We start from the raw sequence: 20,071 nt of genomic DNA on the forward strand, positions 1-20,071 counted from the left end.
CAAATTTATGGTCTCATTAGGAGACACAAATGAAATGCTTGAAAAGTTACAGAAAGCTATGCAATTGTTAAAGAATAATGTGTGACCAGAAGATAACACATAGATAGATCAACAAATGAGAGTTACGGGCAACGGAGAGCACAAACTCCATTTTATGTGGGGAATCTGTATCAATCCTGTTGTAATAAATTCCTTTTTTTTTTTGGAAGGAACAGCATTTCATTTTACTCTTGGTTCCACATTTCAAAAATTACACTGTCTGCATTTTGAATTAAGTGAAAGAGTTAAGAAAGGTCACTTTTTCTCCTTTGTATCTCAAAAATAAATGAACTTTGACTAAGTTTCAGATGCAAAACAAGAGGTCCACCACAGGCATTAATTTTAACAAAGTTATTTAAGATTCCCCCTTTCTTAAAGTGCTCCAGGAATTAGATGGGTGACTATGGGCTAACACCATCTTTATCAAGTATTGGCAAAGGTTATAGCTGGGAAAGCCTTTGCTTATTGAATGGAAGAGGAGGTATCACAGAATTGAGTAACTGATAAAACTTCAATCTTGAATTAGGTTAGGTCTTGATCTGCTTCCAGCTACTTGATCTCTTGAAATATGTGGGCTGTGCAGTAAGTTTTTGGTTGCTGTATGATTTTCTTCTTGCTTCTAAATTTCACATATTCTCAATTTGTTTTACAGGTCAACCTTTTTTCTTTGGACTAAACCAATGTGGATAAGGGAGCCCAAAAGGGAATTAATCAGTTTTGGTGCATATTTTGAAGACATCGTCACAGAACATATTGCTCTGAAGTTAGGGTTAAAGTGATACTTTGCATTAGGATAATGTGGAGGACAACATTCTCTCAGGAGAAAGTAAGCATTCTAAGCTTTCCTCTCCTAGGCATCTTCCCTCAGGCACTGAGACTGCAGCCATCCAATTCACGGGGACAGGCAGAAAGAGACTTCAAAAGTCAAATATATTTCCACAGCTAATTTTTAGCAAGTCTGGCAATGAGATCTTTCCATTCTTCTCTCTTCTTTGTGATGTATGTAGGAGTGAGTAGCTGCAGTAGTGATTGTGGCTGTTGTCTAAAGAAGTTCTGACACAAGGCCTCAGTGTTACAGATCACATACATCCCACAGTCATAGCTGTTTTGTTGAGCAGGGGCTTTCTCTTCCACAAAGGCCAGTTTGTCTCCTTTTCTGCCTAAGAAAGCCTCTAGTTTCTCTGCTACCTGTTTTGCATGGAATGAGTTACTACTACTGTAAGAATCATAATGAAAAAAGCCGTTTTTATCTTGCAGATATACCAACAAGCTCCAGTGGGTTCCCCCAGCCGTGTGGTTGGAATTACCATTGATGGCTAAAAATATGACTCTCTTATTGGGGAGGTCCAAGGGTTCAAGGAACATGGCGATTTCTGCTGGGCTGCCAGTGCACTTGATGAACTGAGTAACTTCGGGGCTGATGAAACAGACGTGGTCAGAGCAGTCATGAAATTGACTGTTGGCAAAGTACTCAAAGGCAAACCCAATAACATGGTCATTGAGCCAGCTTGGAGGATCCAGTAGTGAGACGTCTGATTGCCGCAGTAGACTGTCCATGTAACTCAAGACTACTGGGTCCATCTTGTACTGACCAGGGCTGCTCAGAAATTCCAGAAGCTGCTTCGGGCCTCACCACCCCTACCAGCCTCCAAGCAGCTCTGTACTGGCCGGAAAAGCCAATACATTCCTTATTCTTACTTTGCTTTATCAAGTTAACATTAAGCTTATAGGAGGCTACTGAAGAGATAATATTTAACCCATCTTTCATCAGCGAGTCTTTCAGGGAAATTATTTAAATATCTACTTTATATTCATTTCCTCCAGCCTGTACCAACCAGGATGTGGTTTATGAATATTCACTTTGAGAAAACAAACTTCTAAGAATACACTTCTTTAAGATACCCTTTCCAGAGTCTCCCCACACTCCCAACGCCATGATATACATCTAGAACTTTCTTATTAGGGTGGAGGTCTTGACACAAGTTTTTGTGAGACTAAATAATGGGAATTCAATCCATTCATAGTGGTGAAGGTTTGGTATCTTGTTATCTTTTCTAACAAACGTTCTTAATTTGATGTGTTGAACTTTGGCAATACAAGTCCCTTTAGTGACATAAAAGCAGCCAGACTTTAAAAGATGCTGACAGATGTTGTGATAGTATTTTTTACAGCAGAGCTGAGTTCCCTGCATGTAATTAGGCATGCAGATAGAGCTTCATTCGTTTTACTAGTCCGATGGGAGGGAGGGAGTGGGGGCTGGGGCCCCAAAGCTGTGCTTACTAAAATCAAACACTCTTCAACATGGAAGTGTGTCTTGATTTCTATAAGGATATAAAGAGTTTGTGTCTTCAGTTTTAAAATTCTGCACAAAACTAAGTTTGTGGTAAGGAAAACATCATGTCTACTAATTTCAAGCACACATAACTCACCCATGTCATAAGGAACTTGGACAGTAAAGATATTGTACACGTGTGATTTAAGACCAGCATTTTTAGTGTCCTAGAAACATCATTAAACATAGCATGCATTGTCTCACGATCTGGCTCATCTGAATCCGTTCGACTTGCCTATTTTACCTTTTTAAAAAAAATTCTTTGTTCTTCTGTCGTTAGTACTGTGGTATCTAAAATGATAGTTTCAACAAACAATCAGATTGCCAGAATGTTCTAGGTCAAGGTAGCATCTCTTTCTTTCAAACTCCTCACATTTCCTTTGCTATGTTTAATTGGAAACTCTGTGTCTGGCTCATAAAATCTCTGCAGAATGTCCAGCCCCCTTCAACTTTTGAGTTTAAAAACACAGCCTAAGAACAAAATGGGGGCCTCTGCAAGTGCAGGGGAGGGCGGGCAGAGAGAGCACTCTCTGGATCTCCTTCCTTTGTAGACCCCTTTCGAGGGATAAGTCCTGAAGGTTGGCTCACTTATGATTCCAGGATCACCTCCTCTGCACTGAACAGAAAGCACAGGAATCCACTTCTCACGTACGCCTGCCATATATTCTCGGTTAGAATCTTACACACTAGGACAGAGCAGTGAAATGTGAGGAAGCAAACGAACAGGGCACGTGAGGTCAAGGGCCACAGTCAGAACAGGGCATTTCATTGGAGGAGAAGACAATGTGGGGAAATGTAGAACCACACGCAGCACCAGGCTCTCACAGGACATGAATGACAGTGTAGACTAGCTGACATTCACAGACACACTGCTCTATAAGCTGGAAGGAACCTACCTCCTAGACGGGTATGCCAGTCTCCTCCTTTCCCCAGATTTATTAAGGAGGCAGTGTCCCTTGCCCAAGACTAACGGGGTGTCCAGGACCAGAGCCAACACCACAGCACCATAAGCTTCCTGTGTGCTAGTCCAGTGGTCCATGCACTAAGAAGACAGTGTTGTGCAGGACAGACGGACAGTGAAGTGAGGACAATGAACAAACGTGTACCAAAGCCAAGTCTGCTATTGCTAGTGGTGGTGCCTTGGACACGGAATTTATACTTTCTGAAGTTTAATTTTCTAATCTATAAAATGAAAGTCATAATACCTTCACATAAGCATGGCTGGTACATAAGGCACTTAACCATTACCTCCTTCTCCTAAACTTCATTGCATGTCATCAAGCCCAAGTTTGTTGAATGACCCACCTTTTCAAAATTGCCTGTTAATTCAGTACCTTGACCTATTTTGCCCAGCAGGACACAGAATGGTCCACAGTTGATGGCAGAAACATTGCTAGTAATTGCTAATAGCATACACTGCTCCTTCCTTCTGATAAGAATACATACTACTTTCAAACTAAAACTTGACAGGCCTCTTACAGACCATGCCAACGCTTTGAAAATAAAACTCTTGAAGTTGCAACAGAAATACATTTTCACACGATAGGACAAAACCATCTGGAACTTACTCTTACATGGATTCAAAGAGCTGCATCAACAATAGGGCTGTTATGAACTCAGGCTCCACACTGTCTCCTAAAGGGATTAGACAGGCCTCATCATGTGTTAGAGGCAGAAAAAAAGAGACCCAAGAAGGGGCTAAATCCTTAGCTGTCATTAGTATTTTCTCTTGTCAACACTGAGATTTGAAAAGACAGAAGGAATTGACTTACTTTATATACCCGTTTGATCCTTTAGTACTTTAGTGAAAAGTAGAATGTTTTATTTTACCCCTATGGGAAAGCAGCTCAACTGGGTAGTTTGTTCCTGAAATAAAATACCAGCAGTCAAAATATGCTTAAAGCCCCTTAGAAATCAGAACATCACAGACTTATTAGAAAGTAAGTGCCCCAAGCTTACAGGTGGTTGTTAACATTGTTTTATTTCCTTTATACAAAAAGTAGAAACGACAGAAAAAAACACTCGACAGAAAACAACAGCACTGACCTGGTCTCCCGGAGAAGCTGAGCCCAAATTGCCCATATTATGGGGAAAGGGAGGTTCAACCAGCATCAGCAAACACCCATGCAACTGATGAGACAAAGTGGTGTCAGTGGCTGGTGGATGTCCTGTGGGGAGGTTGAATCAATCTTAAAAAACATACATTTGCCCAATCATGCTTTCAAACTGCATCTCTTTAAAAACAAGTTATATATACAAATATCACCCAAAAATGTGTCTTATATATGCTAGTGCTATAAATTTAAGGCATCCTAATCGTCTGGTCTTCTGCTGGTGAGGCATTGTTCTCATGATTCTATTTCCACAGAGGACAGTCCAGAAATTTCCAATGGTGTCCAAAGGGCAGCAATGAGAGATAATAAAAAAGTGATTTATAAGAAGAGTTCTTTTGATTCTGGCTCAGCAACATGCTTTATACTGTAGGATTTCTTCATTTTTCTACTGATGTCATCATGCCTAAGTGGAAGACAAACCACAAGGCCAAAATTAGATAAAACTATAGTCAAGTTACAATACAATGCCACTAAACAGCTCACCCAAAATGGAAATTATCCTCACACAAACCACACTGAAGAACACTTCATTCCAGAATGAAAATTATTTTTTTTTCATATAAACCACTCTTTAAATAAAAGGAATAGTCATGTAATAACATACTATATGGATACTTTAAAATTTGGCCCCGGAAGTAATTACTCAATCATGCCGATTGGAATCCAAGTAAAATTCTACAGCCAAATGAATTTTATCAGTCAAACAAAACAGGAAGAGTAGTACTGCTTGTTAAATTGAAACAAGAGATATGTATATTTTATTCATGGGGTTCACTGGTGACACTTTTTATTCTCCAGTAAGCTTGAGTATTAATAGTTTAAAGGAAATGCTTTTGCTCTGGGTGTGTGATTACTGAGTAGTAGCACGGTGGAAAACCACAAGTAGGTATATCTATAGGAAAAAGAAGAGCCTAGGGAACAACAGAGCTGTTTTCCCTTCAATACGCAATACCTTGTAAATCTATGGAAAGAAGTACCAGCTCAAGTCTGGGAACAGTTTTACTTTTTATGTGAATTTCCCCTGGGAAGAAGCACTCATTTTCATTGAAATATTAGTCCCATTCTGGGTGTAAAATCTCCCAGACAGGAGTTATCTTCTGAGTGTGAGCAAGTGTGCATCCTACTAAATTCCTTCTTGTTGCTACGACAGACAAAAACAAACTGTTTCTGGGAATGGTACTTGCTCACATGAGGCCACATTCGACTGGAGAACTCCAAGCATGGCTTTATGGCCCTCAAAATCACGCTTGCTTACAAAGATTATGTAGTTTATTCTTAGACTGGTTAATAACAATCATCATCACTGTCTGAAAGTTGTAATTTTTATTTTTATTTAAAATTCATCTGAACAGAACTTTAGAGAGATGTTCACGGGAAAGAAAGGGAAGAGTGTGAAAGAAAAACCTGGTTGGTTAAAAGATGTTCTAGGAACTTCCAATTAAGCATGATAGACTGAATATATAGTATTAATCATCCCTTTCTTACAAAAGAACATGCAAATGAATAAAAAAGGCACCAACCTAAATGAATAAGGGAAATGGAAGAGGAGATGACAACACACACAAAATGCCAATAACATTTCAGAAACAGGAAAATGGATGAACATGTGGAATTGATTTAGCAGAGCAGGCAGGAAAAGCAGAAATCTAAGCCTACAGTCAGGGAACCCAACAAACTGATGTTCATGATACAGGAACTAGAAACCCTATGTACTTCTGAAAGTTGCAGTGGGTACTGTGTGAGTGCTGAAAATAGGAAGACTATTTTAAAACTTTTTGGAAGTACCAGTTCATACCCAGATTACCTTCCTGACCTAATGCAGCCAGGTGACTGTCCCTTTCCCAATGTGAAGAGAGAGCGCAGGTTACAATTTGCAAGGCATGGACCAGAGAGACTCTAAATTCAGCTGAAGGGGTGAAAATCATAGGATTAGGTGAAAGTTATAAAACACAATTGTCAACCCATCCCCTGTTACTTTAACCCAAAGATTTCTGGAAGGTAGGTTAATAGATCCTAGGAGGAGACTGGAGTTTCCTTATCTTGAGAAGTCAACTGCCAAAAGAAAAGTCGTACAAATACTGACAGTGAGTTTCCCAGCCCAAGAGCCTAGTACTTAACCAGTCTGTGTGATGCAATATCTACCAGTCAACAAGCCAGAGCTTCTGTTCAGTTTTAGTGTCTTATTCTTAAATACGAATGAGTTAGGGATCACCAGATGTTTGAGAAGAGTGCTACTATGACAGACAGAGACCAGGATAAATAGAGAAACAGCAGTCAAAGTGAATAGAGATAATATAAGGGGTGATAAGAGCTTCAAAAAATTGTAACAAGAAAAACTGAAGAAAATGTTTGCTATTTTCTTATAATTTATAATACATAAAGAGCTGCTACAAATCAACAAGAAAAACCAGAATCTCAACAAAAATGTAGAATTAAAAATAATACATTTATACAAATAAAGAATACATATCTATGTAAAAGAATGAAGAAGCTCTCTTTAATGAATACATAAAGACCTCTAAAATGATAGATAAAAAAAGCAAGAAGCAAGACTATGTGTAAAGGATGCCATCTTTATTGTAAAAAGGAAGGAAAGATAAACATATACATTTGTATTTGTATTTGAGTATAAAATTTAAATAAGTCTTGCATACTTAGTGCTATGAAAAAAAAAGAGAAAACCAATAAAATGCTACTGAATATTAACACAATAATCAAAGAAATAAAAAGTTAGAAATTGAAAAGTAAAGTTGAGTAAATATCCTAGAAATAATTTTTAGAAAAAGCAAAAGTATGGATAAAAATAGGAGAAATATAGTTAGACAATACTTAGAAAAATAGAAAAAATAGTTAGAAAAGGATCAGTTCAGTGTGTTGAACATCAGATTAACAGTATTTCCAGAAAAATGAACAGAAAAGCAGTAGGGGATAAAATTTTCAAAGAAATTGTACAAAAACACTTCCAGTACCAAAGCACATAGATAGAATAGAATCATGGCAAAGTACCATGAAATCAAAATACTGGAGATAAAGAGAAAAATCATAAAAGCTTCCAACGGATTAGAAATTAGGGAGAAGCTGAGCTTCTTGACAGACACATTAGAAGCAAGAGGAAAATGAAATAATCTATTCAAGATTCTAAGGGAAAATAGTTTCCTGTCAAGAGTTCTATACCCAGCCAAATAGTGCTAATCCATATGAGGGCAAAATGAAGCTATTTTCAGGCAGGCAAGGCCTCAAAACCTTTAGCATCCCTTCACCTCCACAGGATGCAAATTGTCTTTACCAAAGAAAACATACAGACTGACAAAAAGGGAAAAGACAGATTCAGGAAATCACAGGGGAAAAGCCAAAGGCAATTCCCAGGATAATGTATATAACAAACTGCAGGGTTACAGCTGTGTAGCACTGCCAGATAGCAGCAATCTAGACTGGGGCAAAGGAAAGATGGTGTCTCCATGAATAGACTGAAACAGAGAGGTACCTGATTTGTCTGAATGCACTGAAAGAAGGGTTTTTGTCTCTAGCAGAGTGTTCAGAAATTACATACTTAAAAATCAAAATTATTATATTCAAGGAAAACAAAGTTACATAAATAAATGTAACAATAGTACATTGCACATATCCACTGTGATAACTATTTAGACAGCCATAATAATAATAAAAGGTCAGTTTTCATTCCAATCCCAAAGAAAGGCAATGCCAAAGAATGCTCAAACTACCGCACAATTGCACTCATCTCACACGCTAGTAAAGTAATGCTCAAAATTCTCCAAGCCAGGCTTCAGCAATATGTGAACCATGAACTTCCAAATGTTCAAGATGGTTTCAGAAAAGGCAGAGGAACCAGAGATCAAATTGCCAACATCTGTTGGACCATGGAAAAAGCAAGAGAGTTCCAGAAAATCATCTATTTCTGTTTTATTGACTATGCCAAAGCCTTTGACTGTGTGGATCACAATAAACTGGAAAATTCTTCAAGAGATGGGAATACCAGACCACCTGACCTGCCTCTTGAGAAACCTATATGCAGGTCAGGAAGCAAGTTAGAACTGGACATGGAACAACAGACTGGTTCCAAATAGGAAAAGGAGTATGTCAAGGCTGTATATTGTCACCCTGCTTATTTAACTTATATGCAGAGTACATCATGAGAAACGCTGGGCTGGAAGAAGCACAAGCTGGAATCAAGATTTCTGGGAGAAATATCAATAACCTCAGATAAGCAGATGACACTATCCTTATGGCAGAAAGTGAAGAGGAACTACAAAGCCTCTTGATGAAAGTGAAAGAGGAGAGTGAAAAAGTGGGCTTAAAACTCAACATTCAGAAAATGAAGATCATGACATCTGGTCCCATCACTTCATGGGAAATAGATGGGGAAACAGTGGAAACAGTGTCAGACTTTATTTTTTTGTGCTCTAAAATCACTGGAGATGGTGATTGTAGCCATGAAATTAAAAGACGCTTACTCCTTGGAAGGAAAGTTCTGACCAACCTAGATAGCATATTCAAAAGAAGAGACATTACTTTGCCAACAAAGGTCCATCTAGTCAAGGCTATGGTTTTTCCTGTGGTCATATATGGATGTGAGATTTGGACTGTGAAGAAAGCTGAGTGCCGAAGAATTGATGTTTTTGAACTGTGGTGTTGGAGAAGACTCTTGAGAGTCCCTTGGACTGCAAGGAGATCCAACCAATCCATTCTAAATGAGATCAGTCCTGGGTGTTCATTGGAGGGACTGATGCTAAAGCTGAAACTCCAGTATTTTGGCCACCTCATGCGAAGAGTTGACTCATTGGAAAAGACTCTGATGCTGGGAGGGATTGGGGGCAGGAGGAGAAGGGGACGACAGAGGATGAGATGGCTGGATGGCATCACTGACTCGATGGACGTGAGTCTGAGTGAACTCCAGGAATTGGTGATAGACAGGGAGGCCTGGCGTGCTGCGATTCATGGGGTCGCAAAGAGTCGGACATGACTGAGTGACTGAACTGAACTGAATAATAATAAATGCCAAATACTGATTTAACTCCCAAGAGTGATACAACTATATTGACGGTGGGAAGAGGAAGCAGGTGTGTATATGTGTGTGTGTGTTGAAATGGGGGGCAGTGCTGGTTGCCAAATTTGTCCAAATAGAGCTGGCCAAATTTGGTTCATTGTTGAGAACATGGATTTTGGAACCAAACTGAGCTGAAACCCTGGATACATAATTTATTACCACTGGTACTGTGTAATCTTGGGCAAGATGTATAATTTCTCTGTGTCTTGGTTTCCAATCTGGAAAATCTAGATAAATAATAATATCTACCATATTGTGTCATTCATTGTGAAGATTAAAAGTCAATATGCATGAAGTACCTGGAATATTCTTTGGTACATTGTAAGTGCTTTATAAGCAGCAGCTATCATTTTTATTTTCTATAGTAAGATGCCGATAGACAGCATAATATCTAAAATTGAAAGTCCATATAAGCGCATTATTGAGAAATATAGAATACTAGTTAAAACACCTAAAAGCAAAGCAAATGTCTGATTCAGGCGAGTAGGAATGAGAACAGGGGAGGTTGGACACATGGACAGCCAGTTTTTGTTATAAGGCGTTACTATCATATGTACCTATAGCACTTGGACAAAAAAATATAAAAATCAATAAAACTTAAAAAAAAAGTCTAAGGATATCATCATAATTTAGACACTGAGGGAGTATTTCTACTTTAATATAAGGGGTGTTGTGTTTAAAGACACTAAAAGCAGTTTGTGCAGAACAAAACCCAGCATGATTAGAGTTGAGTCAATACCAAGTAAAATGTTAATTTGAGGCTTTTATCTGAATAATATCAGGATGATTCAAGACTCCCTGAACCCTTCAATTACTTAGTCCTGAATAACCAGTATTCAAATTTTTTTAAAAAAGCAAAAGTGTTTGGGTAATTCTGGCATGAATTATTCAGATAATTTGCTGCTCTTGATTTCATTTTTGGATATAAAATCACATTCTCTGTGACCAAAATTGGAAAGAAGGCTTAAATTTAAGTAACAGTTTTTCAAGCAATCTAACCTGCTGACTCATCTGTGCCTGGATTCCATATTTCTACAGCCCAGGGTGACTAGACGGCAAGTTATTTTAGAGACTCTGTCTAAAATGGCCCATGAGTATGCACTACATATTCCTACTGATGGCCAAAATAGGTAGACTGACTTAGCTATTTCTGTGATCTCCTTCAGACCTTCACTGAGAGCATATCTATAAATGCCCATCTTCTAAAAAATGAGATTCTGGCTCAAAGAATAAAAATATATACTTGAAATACTCAATATTAAAGTTACTGTAGGGGAGCAGACTTGTAATCAAAAGGCCTAGGGCGACCCACTCCAGTACTCTTGCCTGGAAGATCCCAGGGGCGGAGGAGCCTGGTGGGCTGCCGTCCATAGGGTCGCTAAGAGTCGGATATGACTGAGCAACTTCACTTTCACTCTTCACTTTCATGCATTGGAGAAGGACATGGCAAACCCACTCCAGTATTCTTGCCTGGAGAATCCCAGGGACGGGGGAGCCTGGTGGGCTGCTGTCTATGGGGTCGCACAGAGTCGGACATGACTGAAGCGACTTAGCAGCAGCAGGCTTCTACAGAGCATACCATTCTTTCTTCAGGATGACAGGCTTGCTTGGTCTTTTCTTTTCCCTATCCTTCCTCCTGTCCCTCTCTCTAGCTTCCTCTCCTTCATATATTCTAAAGTCCCTACCCTGTGCCAGGCACCAAACTAGACACTGGGGTACAGACTGGGGTATGATGGTGCTACTTAGGGTTACCACTCCCAGGAAGTTCTTACACCTTTCATGGAGTTGACCATGTTTTAACTACATCCTCTCAATTTTCTCTTGATTATTCTCTTGCTAAATGAAGGAACATTCCTTATTCTGGCACAGCAAAATTGCTAACGACAGTATTGAAACAAAGGACACTGGCAATCCAGGGATCTGACATGCAGGAGAGTCGTACAGCTGCACTGTCCTCCAGGTGGGAAGGGATAGCTCGGATGGCTGTGGTTGGAGCAGGGATTCTCAGTGAAGATACCAGAAGATGTTTGGGTGAAGTCTCTACCTGATACTTTAAAAACTCAAGTGACTTACGGCTTCTTTAAAACTCGAGGCTTAGGAGAGTTTATAGACCGTTTAATGTGCAAAGACAGTATAGCAGTGGCAGATGTGTGGTGCAAATATGACACTGGTTCTACATTCGTCCCCTTTGGAGGTTATACGATTCCAAACCGGACCGTGGGGGAGGGAAAGGGAGAGGAAAGGAGGGTGGAGGAGGGAGAAGGGAACTGTTTGTTCATAACTGTTGGGAGTACACTTAAACCAGATGAGTATGCTCAAAGAGTGTATTTCTGATGGGAGGATTTTGGTTTCCAAGGTAGATCTCCCCTCTGTCCCCTCCTACCTGCAGCTCATAGGTGTTCCACATGTTGGTTTCTTGCCTTCCAAGTGCAGTGCTTTGAGATAGAACATGGATTCTTATTTGCAATAGCTTCTTCTATATCTCAACTCATTACATTTTGATACTAAACCTTGTTCTACTGTCTTCCTATGATAGAATATGCTTTCTCCTTTTCCCAGAGGGTATAAGGAACTTATGAATAAAAACTCCATGTGTGAATCACACTCTCATGAATCTTGCAAACTCTGGCAGATTTTATAAAGGGTTTGCTAAGTTGTGCCCAGACACTGGAAAGAGCTGATCATGTGAACAATTCCCCATCACATGGGCATTTTTCTCCACACACAGGATTCTACTAGGCAACAGCCAAGAACAATGCAAAACTGTGACCCATTTCAAAGGAGAGGCTGTCACTTAATGGATGTAATCTGGAGAAATGGTTTCAGATTGGGACACATCATAGGGACCTGTATGAAATTTTCTCTCTGAAATGAATGTGAATCCTAGGGAGGCAGAGGTGGGGGTGGGCGGGACAAGAGCTGAGCAGGAGAAAACTGGGCAAATGTGGGGAAGGCTATAGGGAAAGGAGACAGAGGAGTTTTAGGGATTTCTGAGGCAGAGGTGGTTACCACAGGTACACCAACTTCTCCTGGCTCTGGACCCCAGAACTACTGTATCAGATGCAAAAACACAGAGAAATATACTTCATATCAGAGATTAGAACATAAAATTGTATGGGGGCAGAAACTCTGTCTACAGGGTTACCAAACCCCCTTTTAGTACTGGCACTCTAACAAGCTTTTCTGAACTGTTAAATTGGTAAGATTCAGTCTGCTCTCAGGGATTCAGTCTAGAACTATGCAATCAACATAATCTCAGCTAGTTTGGTCATACCCCTATGACTAGGTAATTATCCCTTCAAGAATCTCTAAAAGTTGAAAATACTTTCAGGTCAGAAGTTTTAAGATTAAGGTGTGGTTATTTGATTTATACCCAGAGAAATGATGGCAAAATGCTTTAGTACCAGGATCAGAGATTCCTTTTTGTTCTCCCTGCATCTTCTATCATGATTCTGGAATGCTGTTCAGTGGGGCCGAGGGTATACACTGCCTGGGACAGGTTTCAGCCAGGGCCTCACCTCTACCTTCCCAATGTCTTCCCTGTCTTTGGCTCACTTTTCTGTTTAGTAATATTTCCTGGCAATAAGGACAGATGGGTGTGTGTGTGTGTGTGTGTGTGTGTGTGTGTGTGTATGCACATGCATAGCAGGGGTACCCTGAACTCTAACCTCAAACTGGGCACAGCAGATGACCACTGTCATATCCTTACATCATTTCACATCATTTCAGTTCAAATTTACCACTCTTTCTGAAGTGGCTGTTGAACAGTCTTGACATCTATATGAAATATGTGCTACTAGCTCTTGGCTCCGGATGTATAAGTCCCAGCGTGGCTAATTCCTTGGCAGTAAAACCCACACTAATGGTGTTTATTGCTTAATGTCTTTTTAAGGAGTCTGCTCTCATGTTGGTGATAGGATTAGGGGCTTCCTGATGCTAACCCCTCAGGCCATGGTGCCACTGTGGTCAGAGAGGATATGACTAGTGGTGGCCAGGGGTTAATGCCATCTGCCTATCAGGGACTGGAATCGATGCTCATTTTATGTGTTACAGATCTCACATAGACTTAAACTCTGGGAAATGAATGTCTTATTGGCATTTTAAGATAAGTAACTGCCAACATTCCCTTGGAGTTGTAATAATTTAAAACCAACTTGTCCTTTATAAAAAAAAAAGTAAAGATAAATCTGCTTGTTATAAACAAAGTCATTCTCTGCAGTTGAAACACACTGGGAAAACTATTCCAAGTAACAGAGTTGAATCTAATTTTAAAGGGCATTGAAAAGACATTTAGATTCTTTGCTATCAAACTGTAACCACTTTGGAAAAATAAATAGCAAACAGAAACCCCCTCACAGAGCTGACATTAGAATGCTGTATTCATTCTCTATTTTTCCTTTACTGAAAAAAAAATCTTAGGAAGTAAAACGTGACCAAGGATAGGGCTGGAAGGAGGGTCCATTGCCCCTCTCTTTCTCCCAGGGACATTCTGATAGGGTCACCAGTGGCATAATGCTGAGAGCCAACTTCAACCCAATGACTGCCACTGCTTTCCAAAGTTACATGATCCTAGGCAGTCCCTGCTCCCCAGAGGAACCATGTGGCCTTCAAGAAAATTCTTGGGTCAAGATTTGAAGGCATCACTGGTAGATAGGCACTTGAGCTTTTTCCTTTTTTCCCCCTTTCTGTAGGATGCCCGTGCTATGGATCCCAAAGGCAAGACAAGAATAAATAGGTATTTTGCATGTTCACATTTCCATGCTAATTTGAGGGATCTTTATTTCAACTAGATATAGCCATCCTTACTTTATCTAAGGAGTGAACTGGGCTGGTCCTCCCTGCCTGTGTGTGTGGTGAGTGAATAGGAGAAAACTTTTCACTCTACAGTGGACAAACTAGTGCATTTTCACTTTTCATGGAACACATGTCAAACTAAAACCATGATAAAATACACATTGATTTTATATGATAGAAAGGGGGAGGGGGTCTGGATGTTTATCTAAATACACTGAATTATAATTTTGGGGTTTCTCTTTATTACTGAAAGAAAACTCTCTTAATACATAAAGCCAGTGAATCTGATAGGTTCAAAACTGAGTCTTCAGAAGGACTGTTCCTTTAACTGAGAAGGAAAGTGTTAACCCAGTTGTCAGATATCTGAGTAGCCTCATAACCTCCTTTTGTGCTCTGATTTCTGTAATCCTATTATAGTAGATTGTTAGCTTTGTTTCCCTGCTTGTAAGAAGACAGGATGAAATATATCTAGCAGGAGAATCTACTGTGATACTAATTATCTTGTTTTCAGGTGCTGTGGGAGCCTGGAAGAAATGGGAGGTATTTTCCCTCCTGCTTCAAAGGAGTTCCCCAAGCCTGTGTGCTTCCTTGCCTTAGAGTATTATTGGTGATTTCCCTTTAAGGACAAAGTCAGAATTTTTCAGATACTAGAAGACAGAACCTAAGATGTGGACACAGAAGGGTACAAGGAGGGTCAAGATAGGCTGGGAGAAACAGAAGTGGGCTGATACCAACATCTGGGAAGGGGATGGGTATTTTTTTTCTATTTCCTTCCCAACTTAGGCACTGGGCTGTTAGCACTGGCCAAGACGCCCTGCCCCAATGTGGTGGGAAGCAGCCCAGACTTAGGCAACATGCGAGCCTGACCTGAGCAGAATGAGGGTGACCCGTAAATACCAGAGCTTCAAGGGGCTTCCTTCAACTTATGTATGGAATTAATGAGATCCCTAGGGGGACCCTGTAAAATGACAGATTTACTTTTTCTCTAGCCTGAACAGAGACGTGAAGTGGATTAAATTTGATTTAGAGGGAAAGAAAAACAGAGTGACATTTCTTACACCTTATAATTCTGAACTAACATTTATATCCACAACACATTCGCTTGTATTTGTGTATCTGTAATTATTATATATAAACACATCTCCACACAAACATTTTGGAGGATTTTGGAAGGGTGCTAAAAGGCATGCCATAGTCTTAATTTAGATGATTAGTCCTTTTGAAAGGGGGTTAGGGGTTTATCTCTCCTGGAATAACCTGTCAAGAGGCACTTGACTGTAGTACCTCCCTGTCAGTTGCTCTCTTCTAAGCACCCTCCTGTCTCCTGCTCTGTTAGGGAGTTGTGTGTATCCCGGGGATGAAGGAAAGCTATGCCGAAGAAGGACTTTGCTCAAGGAGCAGCCTGAGTCACTGGGGACCTTGGAGATGATCCTTCTATACACAGTCCATGCCTTTTGAATCACAAATATTGTGTTGAAGAAAGGCCTTTTTTGGTTGTTGATGGTGGTGGGTTCTCACAGCCTGGCTTATAGACCAGCATTGCAGTCCTGAACGCTGAACTAACTGCAGCATGGCAGGACCTCAGGTCTCCTGAGGGCAGCAGATTGCTGACTAAGGGAGCTTTCAGTCTACAACCAGCAATGAAGAACCTCAGCTCAGTTTCAAAGTTCTGATTATGATAGGAGGCTGACTCACTCCACCCATGGCAGGAAGTGTCATTTCTATACTTACTCATGTGAAAGAAAGTGAAAGTGTTAGTTGCTCAGTCTTCTCTGACTCTTTGCAACCCGATGGACTGCAGCCCACCAGGTGCCTCTGTCCATGGAATTCTCCAGGCAAGAATACTGGAGTGGGTTGCCATTCCCTTCTCCAGATGATCTTCCCAATCCAGGGATCAAACCTGGCTCTTCTGCATTGGCAGGCGGGTTCTTTACCATCTGAGCTACTGGGGAAGCCCACCATTAAAACAAAGACTGAAAGTCAAGGTCAGCTGGGAAGCACAGATTGTTTGTGATCTGAGCAGATTCCTCTGCCCTCTGCTACTGGAATGAAGCCTCTCCATTAGGGTGGGTACCTGCTCCCTTTCTAAGGACCAGTTACAAATCTGCCAGCTTCTATTTGGGGGAGGAGTCAGAATTTTCTACTTCCTAGGTGTCAGCGCCTGCAAAAGGTGCCCTAGGACCACCATTTAAAAGGTCATGCAATTTAAAGCGAAGGCCTGGTACTGCTGTGGATACACCCCTAGCACCACGTACCGTGCATAGTTATGCAGATGCTCTTCAATCAGCGTGTTAGAGGAAAGATTGATGCAGCTGCCGTACATCTCCTAGAGAGGTGCAATTAAAAATCATCTGAACACATGCAACAAGCTCAGCACATGCACATGTCTCAATAAACAGGAGGCATGCAGGAGACAGGTTAAAGGATAGAAGCTTCGGACACACTTTACGGTGCATGCGGAATTGCTGAGATCTTTGACTCCTCAGTGAGAGGACCCATTAAGTTACCTGGAAGAGTTTTATTCCAGCAATGTAAGTTTGGACATATTTAATCCATAGAGCCTGGTGTTCAGGAGCACAAGCATGGCTTTTCTAAGCTGAAGCAAATACAAAGCTAGTCTTTTATAACAAAGACAACTCGGTGGAAATCAATGTGCAATTAAACTTTGTGTGCTGTTAATTGGAGTGATATTAAGTAAAATTTGATTTTGGTACTGCAAAAAGAGTCTGGAAAGTTCTTAGACCTCACCGGAATGGGGCTGTACCTTATAACAAATAATAAATTATGCAGGTGTTGACTCTCTAGTTACCATGAAGGATATTCTGGGTCCTTCTATTTCACAGAGGGTTTCACATTTTGGCTGCTATACCATGTTTTTAAGGGCATAGCAGGCACAAAGCATGCAGGAAACATTACTTAAAAAGATGTTCGTATCTCTTATTCACAGGATTTAAATCCAGATTATAACATGTGGTTTTACAATAAATGCAATTGTACAGTGTAGTTCATGGCACATACTCTGCCATCCCCTGCATGCTGGCAAGCACTGTAGACCACTAGGGCTTCCTTAGGGGCTTGTGTCATAAAATGCCAATGTGGAGGTCACTGCGGCATATTCATTTCAAAGGTCTTTCTAAAGCTGAGTAGTTAAGTCTTTAGAAATAGAATTTCTATTTGTATGCTGTTTAATTGGGCTCAAGAATAAACTGTCCAGTCACATGAGGAGAACTAACTCTTCCTGAGGCAGAATCAGGGATGAAGAGGGGCCTGATTTCATATCGATTTTGTAATCTAATCCTATAGAAATGCCTCCCCGTCTACAACTCCTAATTCTCAATGATCAAACTATTTGGGGAAATCGAAGGACCAGGATATAATCTCCTGTGACCTCTTTAATCATCCTCTCTCAATTTCCAAAGGAAGAGTAAAAGGTACTCAACACAACATATCTCATTAGAAACGCTTGAGTCTGATTTTCCATGCATCATTTAGAATTCTTGCGGGATTCCCTCAAGGTGGCCAAGGGCTGTAATCTGTGGTGTAATTAATTTAAAGGAATAAAAGGGACATTCTCCAAACAGCACTCACCGCCTTATTTTTTCCTTTGCTAGCAGAGCTCCCGGTGTTTCCCTTACCGTCTGTCACCTTCCTCCCAAGGGAGGTTAAGGGGAGGGTGGAGGTCTTCAACTGGTTGGATGTCTGATAGTTATTATTATTGTTCTGGTTGCCACTGAGTGTCTCCATAATGGATCGGAAGGTTCCAAAAGGCCTTTTGAGCTGATCCCCTGATTCGCTAGCAGCAGACGTCCGCTGGAAGGTCCTGCCTTTTTCTCGCTCCTTTTCTCCATTTAGTTCAAGGCTAGTTTGCTCCATCTGCACCACCGGCTCCTCAAAGGTCACTCTAAGTTTTGAGTTCTGAGATGTCCGGCGCTTGGACGACGGGGACTTGAGGGCACTCTTGGGACTCGTGGCCACTTTCTGGGCGGCTGTGCTGTCAGGGCTGGGCTGAGGGGCTTCTCCAGAGGGTTGGCTTGAGGGGGTGTTTCCTGAGCCTGGGCACTGGGATTCCAAGTCCGGCTCGCTGCTTTCTGAGGTGGGGGATGGGCTGTGGCCCTCCAGGGATTTGGAGGCCTTGATACTAAAAGGAAACCTGCGTCCTGATGCCAAGGTGTGTTTCTTGATCATCAAGTGGAGGCTCTCTGCGCTGTCCACGCCCTCCACACTCTCCACAATGGGCTGCGGTCTGGGCCTGTCAACCTTCCTCACAGGGGTGCCCTTGGGGTCCTCAGAGTTGTTGGAGTCCGTGTCAGCCTCGCTCAGTGGCCGCTGCATCAGCTGCTTCAGCCGCGCTAACTTCAGTTCCCTCTTCTCCAGGGGGATCTTTTTGGAATGTCTCGAGGAAGTCTGAGCATCCTGGAATTCCAACGACAGCTTTTCCTGGGTGCAGACATTCTCTGAAATATCTTTTCCTAATAACTGACGTAGGATTTTATCAGAATCTTCATCTTTTACTTTGGCCCTAGCCCGGCTGGATGCTGACAGGCTTCCAAGAACCTGAATCCCTTCCTGGACTCCTGATTTGCTTTTGGCTACAGACTCATCCTCTGCATCTGGGGACTTCCACTGGGACTTTCTGCAAGCTGGAGAGGACGGTGAACTGAAAGAGGATGGAAAATATATGAGATGATCTCCTATCGGGTTAAAATAATGAACCACTGCGTGGCTTTACTGCTGTGAATAACTTCCACATCACTAAGACTGAAATAAGAATAATGTCTGTTTCAATCAAACTATAAACATTCCATGGTGGCAACCATAACCAGAATGGGATGCCTCAAACCTTATGCTGTGACTACCAAATGTATCTACTGTTTTGTTTTTTTACACATCAATTTTGCACAAATTTTCCCAATCCCATTGTCAATAACCTTATGAGCCTACGTATCCTTATTTCCATTTCATAGATGAAGGAAAAAAGACTCTAAAAGAGTAAGTGACTTGTTTATAGTCATGGAAAGAAGAAATGGCAGAGCCAGAGATAAACTCACGTCTTCTGACCCTAGATCCAGTGCCTTCTTCCCTATGATAGCTCATTTTTATTCCTCTTTATAAAAATAAAATGTCTTCTGTTGTTATATTCTAAAAAGATAATAAAAGAAAGTCCAAGAAAATGGCTCAGAGATTAAAAATACTTAACAATCCTAACCACCACCACTTCTGGTATTACCTGGGTGAAGAAAGGAGTGACTTGCCCTCTGATTTCTGGGCTTCTAGAAGTTGTTGGAGCTGGTTCTGCAGTGTGACACGTTGCGTTGTCTGTCTGGGAAAAACAAATCAAAACAAATAAGTTCTCTGACACATGGCTACTACCATAAATTAATAGATATACATTTTCTCATGATAATTTGCAATAAGTTGCAATAAATCTAAAAGCCTTGCAAATGTGCATAATCTTCACCCTTATAATTCAGAAATTTTCCTAAGGATACAATCAAAAGTATTCAACAAGATATTTATTATTCACATGGCAGGCAGGTTCTTTACCACTAGCACCACCTGGGAAGCCCATTAGTAAAAAAACTGTAACATAAATGCTCATCACTAAGACTGAGTAAATCAATTTATAATTATTTCTAGGAAGGCAGCTATTAAGAATGATAATATATCTGAATTTTTGTAACATAGAAAAAGCTTCCCTAATATATGCGTGTGTGTATATATATATAA

The 20,071-nt window shown here is 40.7% G+C and overlaps 2 protein-coding genes across 9 annotated transcripts in view; both read right to left on the reverse strand.

The window, feature by feature from the left end:
• Positions 1 to 362: 362 nt before the first annotated feature.
• Positions 363 to 1,710, reverse strand: LOC133251014 (sentrin-specific protease 8). Its single transcript, XM_061422957.1, has one exon. The coding sequence runs from the start codon at positions 1,618 to 1,620 to the stop codon at positions 982 to 984; it is 639 nt and encodes a 212-aa protein (XP_061278941.1). The 5' UTR covers positions 1,621 to 1,710; the 3' UTR covers positions 363 to 981.
• A 2,623-nt stretch (positions 1,711 to 4,333) lies between these two features.
• The window catches only part of SNCAIP (synuclein alpha interacting protein), a 261,734-nt gene continuing 245,996 nt past the window's right edge, over positions 4,334 to 20,071 (reverse strand). For 7 of the 8 annotated variants that reach the window (XM_061422961.1, XM_061422963.1, XM_061422958.1 and 4 more), the window contains 4 exons: positions 19,572 to 19,664; positions 17,933 to 19,001; positions 16,600 to 16,670; positions 4,334 to 4,888 (listed from right to left, as the gene is read on the reverse strand). In XM_061422961.1, the coding sequence (XP_061278945.1) occupies positions 4,804 to 4,888; positions 16,600 to 16,670; positions 17,933 to 19,001; positions 19,572 to 19,664 (1,318 nt within the window). In that variant the 3' untranslated portion in view covers positions 4,334 to 4,803. The remainder of the gene's footprint in view (positions 4,889 to 16,599; positions 16,671 to 17,932; positions 19,002 to 19,571; positions 19,665 to 20,071) is intronic. The other variant, XM_061422964.1, reaches the window with a different exon arrangement.

Source organism: Bos javanicus, chromosome 7, assembly GCF_032452875.1.
Source record: "Bos javanicus breed banteng chromosome 7, ARS-OSU_banteng_1.0, whole genome shotgun sequence".
NCBI lineage: Eukaryota > Metazoa > Chordata > Mammalia > Artiodactyla > Bovidae > Bos > Bos javanicus.

Excerpts from the sequence above, each read along its gene's own strand:
- LOC133251014 (XM_061422957.1), bottom strand. The coding sequence starts at position 1,620 with ATGGACCCAGTAGTCTTGAGTTACATGGACAGTCTACTGCGGCAATCA.